We start from the raw sequence: 9,067 nt of genomic DNA on the forward strand, positions 1-9,067 counted from the left end.
ATGTAATTTTCCACCACTAGAGGTCACGTAGTCAAGACAAAGACATAGCTTAATGACACCTTGATTTTGTGGAATCATGGAAGCTGTTATCCTCACCTCAGCCGGTGGAAAAGAATCAGCCGTGAATCGGGCAGAAATCATATTTATGGATGAGCTAATGTATTAAAGATTTATTACCATTACTATAGTATGAATCAGAATGGGAGCAAAATGAGGCCGCTGGAGCGATTGCTAATGAGAGACAAGCGCGACACACGGCTCGAGAACAGTGGAGTTTATGTTATAATGCTACTATGAGATGCACACTGCAGTGAGCTAGATTATTATTAGGCATGGTAAAACATGGTACTCGCGGTAAATCAAGAACACCAGATTTAAACAATAAGACTAACTGTGTTAAGCTGTATAACAGTGATTAGTTTTCTGTCGATTAATGATCCAAACTGTTGCTCACCTGTCTAATTAGGGTGCGTTCACACTTTTAGCTCGGTTAGTTTGGTTAGTCTGGTCCGGACCAAAAAACAAAAACAAAACATATAGTCCTGGTCCACTTAGCGTTCACACTGGCATTTTTAACAGCGAACCTAAAGTTACCGAACCAAAGGCACAGGGAGACAGTCACAACCTGATTGGTCGGCTTATATGACGTAGGAGCTCGCTAACTGAACATTCAAAACAATGCTGCGTGCTGGATTAAACGCCATCATTTTAAGCTTGTACATATGGCATTATTTCACCCGCTGAGAACTCATGAAGAGCTCATAAAATGTTCAAAACATTCAAAACAGCAGCAGGATTTCCTCCGTTGTGCAGAAAAGAGACAGGCGTTCTGTCGTCTGTACCTGCTAATAATGGGCAACACAGGAACTTTGATGAGAATAACCAGTATACTTTTTGTGCGTTTTTTCTTGCATTTTCGAAACATGCTCATCGGACCAAATATTGATTAGGCACTTCCTCGTTGCTCTACGTTTGCCCTCTAACGTTAAAGTTATTCATTTTGGATACACCGATCTTTCCGCGTCGTCAAATCAGCTGCATTATGCGTCGCATCTTGTGACATTACGTCCGGTTTTTGGTCCGTTTACATGTCTTTGGTCCGTGTTGCGTTCATATATCAATCAAACCGCACCAGAGTTCGTTTGGAAGCGGACCGAGACCCATCTTTTTAGCGGTCTCGGTCCGCTTGTTTTGTGCGCACCAGGGTTCGGATGGCAGCTTTCACATATGTTCAAATGAACCGCACTAAACGAGCAACCGCACCAGGGTTCGTTTTAATCGAACCAAACATGACAAGTGTCACCCGTTTCACACATACTCCGTCTGCAGTGCGTGTGCGGTGCGTATTTTTTCCCGTACCCATGTTAACGGATGACAGCTTTCACACTGCACGCGGATGCTGTCCGTCAGTCCGTTCCAGGTGCGTTGCGTCTGCAGCAGTGCACGGATCGTTTTCGTACCGAGTCTATTTTTTGCTGTGCTGTGCTGCTGCATGATGATGATCGTCCATTTGTTATACCTTTCCGACAAATGGACGATCATCATCATCAAGTTTTATGAAATGAATTAAAATCTTCATAAATTCACTTTTTCTATCTGGACACGGAGCATAATAAACATGCGATGCAACTTGTTCACTATCATTAGCTGTGAAACTGTTGATTTCGATGGCAGTTAAATTAATATTGTCTTTTTTATTAGACTATTGATATTGACTGGTTTGAGTTATTTTATTGGTATAGGCAAGGCCTCAAACGCACCATAATGCAGGAAATCACATCTACAAAATAAAAAATCCCCCCCCCCCCCCCCCCCCCGCAAAAAATAGCCCCACCTATAACTTTGTTCCTGAGCAGAACATAAATACCACTAGTGGCCATTAAAATAATAATGATAAAGTCAACAACAATAATCAAAAACTCAAAAATCCTGTGCGCGTCCCTGGTGATAAATCATTACCTTGAATTATTTTGGCCATGGTAACCATGGTGTGAAAATGTTATTGTGACAGCCCTAACGTCAACAAAATATAAAATTGTTTAAGTGATTTTTGGATATTTTACTTCATATTACACATTGTGCCTTTAATATATAAACTGCAATATAATTAAACACAAACAATTTTGTCATGCTAAGTCTTAATGTTGCCATCAATTTACATTTACTGATCCCCTCAACAACAACACTACTACTACTACTACTACTACTACTACTACTACTACTACTACTACTAATAATAATAATAATAATAATAATAATAATAATAATAATCTTTAAATCCAAACATACCTTGAAGATACTTTAAATAAGGCAAAGCCCAAATCAACATAACAGGCCTCAGAATATACAGAGTACAGCAAGTGATGGTCTCGTGCAGAGATCCTGGAACAGAATATTCACGGACGGGTATTAAACAATATTGATCAAAAAATAAATAAAAGTCCCATCATGAGAGGATACACAAACACACTGACATAATGTAGTTAGAGACAATTATGTACATCATTACAACAATATAAATAATACAATCTTATTATATTTATATTTACATATAAAAACTACTAAACTCACCTTCAGTCAGACCCCAGAAGATGAAGGCGATGGACATACAGATGTTTGGAATAAAGACCAGAGAAAGCTGGAGATTCCAGATTGTGCTGCTGGAGACTGGAGAGAAGATGCAGAATAACCTAAGTTAAATGAGCAAAACACTTACAGTGACACAGACAGTTAATCATAAAAAAAATTAATTTCCTTTTAAACACCTGAGTTTCTCCTGAGTTGTAAGTCGCTTTGGATAAAAGTGTCTGCTAAATGCATAAATGTAAATGTAAACACACCTGTGTCTTTTGATCTGCAGTAAATCAGACAGCAGAGCAGAAACACAGCTCCAGATGCAGCAGAGATACAGAAAAACAACGCAGTTATGTGCCAAGAAGAGAAACCTGAAACCAAACAAAGATTAACATTTACAACTGCACTGAATCTGTTTGCTATCAAGATTGTTTTTATAGAGGAATAATTAAGAAGAATTTATGATTAAAGCCATTCATTATTTTAAAGAATTAGGGCCAGATTTACTTTTAATATACCTGTATATATATATATATATATATATATATATATATATATATATATATATATATATATATATATATACATACTCATTCAAAGAGACTATGAAAATTGTAGATTCACACTGAAGGCATCAAAACTATGAATTAACACATGTGGAATTATATACATAACAAAAAAGTGTGAAACTTTTTGCTTTGATTACTGCCCTGGTGAAAAAAGTATACTTTATTGTATTTCAAATATATTCTCTTTTCCGATAGTATATCAGAAGTTGTCACGCCCTCACAACCTTCAGACACAGCCACAGCCACTCATTCACCATCACCTGAATACTGAACACCTGGGCACCATCACCAGCCACACTATAAAGACACTCCTCACCTTCCCATTCACCGTCTGGTCTCGCCCGATCTACCCACGACTACCTGTCCGTCTAAGTAGCCCTCATCATCCTCCTTCCTCGTCGTCGTCTTCATCGTCATCGTCCTCATCGTCTTCATCTGCACCATCCTTGTCCATCGTCTGAGTGTCACAAACCCTTCTAAGTATCACCTGTGTCCGTACCTCTATCAATAAACTTTGCACTAACACCTATCCATCTGTGTCCTCGTCTGTGTCTGACAGAAATACACTTACAAAAATTGTACCATCTCTAAATATATACAAAATATATTAGCATCACATTTTCACAATACAACTTTTAACACACTTTAAAATAATTGTATATTTAAAGTTAAATAATATTTAAATTTTGAATAAATTCCCAACAGTGTCACCAGCAAAGCACCCCCACACCATCACACCTCCTCCTCCATGCTTCACAGTGGGAGTCCACCCGTTCACCTTTTCTGCGTCGCACAAAGACACGGTGGTTGGATCCAAAGATCTCCAATTTGGACTAATCAGACCAAAGCACAGATTTCCTCTGGTCTAATGTCCATTCCTTGTGTTCTTTAGCCCAAACAAGTTTCTTCTGCTTGTTGCCTGTCCTTAGCAGTGGTTTTCTAGCAGATATTCTACCATGAAGGCCTGATTCCCACAGTCTCCTCTTAACAGTTGTTCTAGAGATGTGTCTGCTGCTAGAACTCTGTGTGGCATTGACCTGGTCTCTAATCTGAGCTGCTGTTAACCTGCGATTTCGGAGGCTGGTGACTCGGATGAACTTATCCCCCGCAGCAGAGGTGTCTCCTGGTCTTCCTTTCCTGGGGCGGTCCGCATGTGAGCCAGTTTCTTTGTAGCGCTTGATGGTTTTTGTGACTGCACTTTGGGACACTTTCAAAGTTTTCCCAATTTTTTGGACTGACTGACCTTCATTTCTTAAAGTAATGATGGCCACTCGTTTTTCTTTACTTTACTGCTTTTTTCTTGCCATAATACAAATTCTAACAGTCTATTCAGTAGGACTATCAGCTGTGTATCCAGCTGACTTCTGCACAACACAACTGATGGTCCCAACCCCATTTATAAGGCAAGAAATCACACTTATTAAACCTGACAGGGCACACATGAGAAGTGAAAACCATTTCAGGTGACTACATCTTGAAGCTCATCAAGAGAATGCCAAGAGTGTGCAAAGCAGTAATCAAAGCAAAAGGTGGCTACTTTGAATAACCTAGAATATGACATATTTTCAGTTGTTTCACACTTTTTTGTTATGTATATAATTTCACATGTGTTAATTCATGGTTTTGATGCCTTCAGTGTGAATCTACAATTTCCAGTCATGAAAATAAAGAAAACTCTTTGAATGAGAAGGTGTGTCCAAACTTTTGGCCTGTAAATATATATACAGTCCCTGACAAAAGTCTTGTCGCTTGTGTACAAATTGACCTAAAGTGCCGCTGAAATATATTTCTAATCAAGATTTTTTTACAAGAAATGGCTCATTTGAATCCCACCAGCTTTTGTGATAATGTTTCAGTGAAAAACTAAACTTTCAAAAAGTATTCTAATATTCACAGCTTGGTAAAGCCCATTGAGTCAATTTTTGCAAAGACATAAGTGTTGTCACCTTGTCATATGAGCTTCATCTGTGACTAATAATGGATCAATTAGGTCTCAAGTGTGTATAAAAAGAACCCCAGTACGCTAGACCTTCACATCAACTGCAACTAGACCTCTGCAAACATGCCTAAGATTCACCCTGAGACTAAAGTTTTGATTATCAAGAGGCTGAAGACCAGATCCACTGCTGATGTGGCAGACACCTTCAATGTGTCTCAGCGTCAAGTACAGAGGATAGAAAAAAGATTTGAAGAGACTGGAGACGTTTTTGACAAGCCCAGGTCAGGCAGACCCCACAAGACAACTGCTCAAGAGGACCGTTTGTTGGCTTGAAAATCCAAGGCCAGCCCATTTTCCACTGCAGCAGAGCTCCACGAGACCTGGTCACCTGAAGTCCCTGTGTCAACCAGAACAGTTTGTCGGATTCTGTCTCGAAATGGCCTCCATGGTCGAATCAGTGCCCAGAAGCCAGCACTAAACAAAAGACAATTGAAAAACCGTGTGGCATTTGCCAAGGCCCACAGCCTGCTAAAAGGATGGACGCAGGAAAAGTGGCAGAAGGTGGATTTTTCAGATGAATCTTCTGTTGAATTACACCACAGTCGCCGCAAATATTGCAGGAGACCTACTGGAGCCAGAATGGATCCGAGATTCACCCAGAAAACAGTGAAGTTTGGTGGCGGAAAAATCATGGTCTGGGGTTACATCCAGTATGGGGGTGTGCGAGAGATCTGCAGGGTGGAAGGCAACATCAATAGTCTAAAATACCAAGAAATCTTAGCTACCTCTTATTCCCAACCATAAAAGAGGACAAATTCTGCAGCAGGACGGTGCTCCATCGCATACTTCCATCTCCACATCAAAGTTCCTCAAGGCGAAGAAGATCAAGATGCTCCAGGATTGGCCAGCCCAGTCACCAGACATGAACATCATTGAGCATATGTGGGGTAGGATGAAAGAGGACGCATGGAAGACGAAACCAAAGAATATTGATGAACTCTGGGAGGCATGCAAGACTGCTTTCTTAGCTATTCCTGATGACTTCATCAATAAATTGTATGAATCCTTGCCAAACCGCCTGGATGCAGTCCTTCAAGCTCATGGAAGTCATACAAGATATTAAATTTGGATCTCACAGCACCACAACTTAATTTGCTGACATATTTTTGTATTTGCAGTAAATTTGTTCAATTTCTGTATAGGCGACAAAACTTTTGTCTTGCCAAAATTTGACCTTTCTGTCTTGATTAAATGATAAATATTTTTTCTGTGAAAATTATTTATTTCAGTGCATTAAACATCATTTGGGAGGGTTTTAGCTTTTCATATGAGCTATTTCTAACACCAATTAATTAATTAAAAGTCAGGTTAATATCAGGTATTCTAGAAAATAGATAAGCGACAAGACTTTTGTCAGGGACTGTATATATATACATACAGTGCAGGCCAAAAGTTTGGACACATTACTATTTGCAATGTTTTTGAAAGAAGTTTCTTCTGTTCATCAAGCCTGCATTTATTTAAATCAAAAATAGAGATTTTTTTTTTTAATATTGTGATATATTATTACAATTTTTAAAAATTGGTTTTGAAATTATTATACTATAAATAGTCATTGATTTCTCTGATGCAAAGCTGAATTTTCAGGATCGTTACTCCAGTCTTCAGTGTCACGTGACATTTTCACATGATCCTTCCGAAATCATTCTCATATTCTGATTTATTATGAGTGTTGGAAACAGTTCTGCCCGCCTAATATATTTGATGAATAAAAGGTTCAAAATAACTGCATTTATTCAAATTAAAAACATTTTCAAATAATATAAATCTCCTTTAATATATATATTTTTAATCAATTTAACACATCCTTGCTGAATAAAATTATTGATTTATTTCAAAAAAAGAAACCAAAAAAATGACTGACCCCAAATGACTGACCAGTATTGTATATTGTTATTACAAAAAGATTTCTATTTTTAAAAAATTTGCTTCTTTTTTTATTTTTATTTTAACTTTTTATTCATCAAAGTATTATTAAAAAAAAAAAAGTATCACAGGTTATGAAAAAATATTAAGCAGCAGAACGGTTTCCAACTTTGAAAATGAATCATTATATTAGAATGATTTCTGAAGGATCATGATCACTGAAGACTGGAGGAATGATACTGAAAATTCAGCTTTGATCACAGAAATAAATGATCATTTAAATTATAATAAATTAAAAACCAATTATTTTAAATTGTAATAATATATCACAATACTACATTTTTTTTCTGTATTTTTGATTAAATAAATGCAGGCCAACGTTCAAAAACATTACAAATAGTAATGCGTCCAAACTTTTGCCTGTACTGTATATACACCCAAATTAAATTCATAATCAAGGCCTTAATCAACATTTATCTTCATATATTATTGTAATGATTCTTTCCAGTTGTGATTTTGCTTAAGAGAACCACTGACTGTTTCTTGTTTTCTTTACCGAAACACTAAAGAGTCAAGCTGAATATTGCCTATACTATTCTCTGTACCTCTCACTGAGAGAAAGCACATGTTATCAGTATGTTTTGGGTTAACATAATAACCAAATAGCTCCATTTGATCTATTTGAACTATTCAAGCTATTTGGGTTAACAGATGAGTGGACTTGTTGTTCTGGGTAAGCTGCGCCTGCTCCAGATCTGGAAGATCACTACGGGCCTAATTCCGGGCTAAAAGCGTCAACAAGTGACACGTCTATGTCACTTGTTGACATAGATGCATCAGATTAACTGAGGTTTGGAAATTTACTGTTTTTTTTCTCTGAGCAAATCAGAATCCCTTGTGCAGACCTTGAAAACTGTATGACTGTTGGGACAGTTGTATGTACGATAGGGCGAGGCAACGAGAAGGTGAGAGAGGGAGCGCGGCCTACGAACTCCTTGTGAGACTTGAAGCTGGCTTCTGCTATTAAAACTGTAAACAATTCTTAAGTAAAAAATGTTTTTATTTAATTGCACTCCTGACTCTTGGGTCTTCATTTTTCACTACTGGTCTTGGGTCATAAACTGTTAACCCCTAACACATCAAAAAAAATTACACCTTATTTTTTTACTTAACATCTAAATCCCCCTTACCAAATATTGATTTACATGATCTGCATTTTTTAAATGTTTGAAGGCCAAAAGAAGGCCGTACAAAGTACGTGTGGTTACAAAAATCCGGCAGTGTATGCTGACCCCTGCGTACAAGTGAAAAGTGAAGTATTTGGGCTTTAGTGTTAACAGAGACTGCATTATTTAATTTGCTATGTCTGTTGACTCACCCAGTTGCTCCAGTACTACAGTTGCATTGGCTGATAAATCTCCAGCAAACACTTGACACATGTAAACTCCTTTATCCTCAGTTCTGACACTCTTCAGTCTGATAGAGAAGTTTCCTTTGGGGATTTCATCAGTGAAGAACTCAACTCTGTCTCTGTATTGCTCATCTGATGAATCTGGAAAAGCCTCATTGTTTTGGTAAAGCATAACCAGAATATCTTCATCTCCGTCTGTTTTCTTCCATGAAAGCTCTTCAATGTGTTCAGGTGTGATGTGAGAGTCTACAGAGCAGTTCAGAGTGACGTCCTCACCATCATATGCAGAAATGGAGTGACTCGATCCTAAAACCAACAGACGCTCTGAAAGAATAAAATAAAATAAATCAATAGAATTAAATACAAAAAAAGACATTTGATTGAACTGATTGAAAGTGGCTCTCACTCACCAACATCTTTTATTTGAGCCTCAGTCTCTCCATAATCCTGGTCACTGTAAACTTTACATGTGTATTTTCCCTCATCTTCAGCTCTCAGATTGTCCAGACGGAGGGAGAAGTTTCCATGTTGAATCTGATCAGTAAAGAAATGAGCTCTATCATGATAATCCTGATGCTGGGTCTCTGGTCGACTCTCACCATCCAGAAACAAATGAACTACAGTCTCTGAATCTGCATCTGAGTCTGT

General features: G+C 37.8%; 1 protein-coding gene across 1 annotated transcript in view; it reads right to left on the reverse strand.

Moving 5' to 3' along the window:
* Window positions 1-8,835, reverse strand: part of LOC137048673 (butyrophilin-like protein 2) — an 84,237-nt gene extending 75,402 nt beyond the window's left edge. Inside the window, exons 1-2 of the mRNA XM_067426879.1 lie at window positions 8,826-8,835; window positions 8,387-8,743 (exon numbers count right to left, since the gene is read on the reverse strand). Coding sequence (XP_067282980.1) covers window positions 8,387-8,743; window positions 8,826-8,835 — 367 coding nt within the window. The remainder of the gene's footprint in view (window positions 1-8,386; window positions 8,744-8,825) is intronic.
* Between the last annotated feature and the right edge of the window lie 232 nt (window positions 8,836-9,067).

This window comes from Pseudorasbora parva, chromosome 2 (assembly GCF_024679245.1).
Source record: "Pseudorasbora parva isolate DD20220531a chromosome 2, ASM2467924v1, whole genome shotgun sequence".
Lineage (NCBI taxonomy): Eukaryota > Metazoa > Chordata > Actinopteri > Cypriniformes > Gobionidae > Pseudorasbora > Pseudorasbora parva.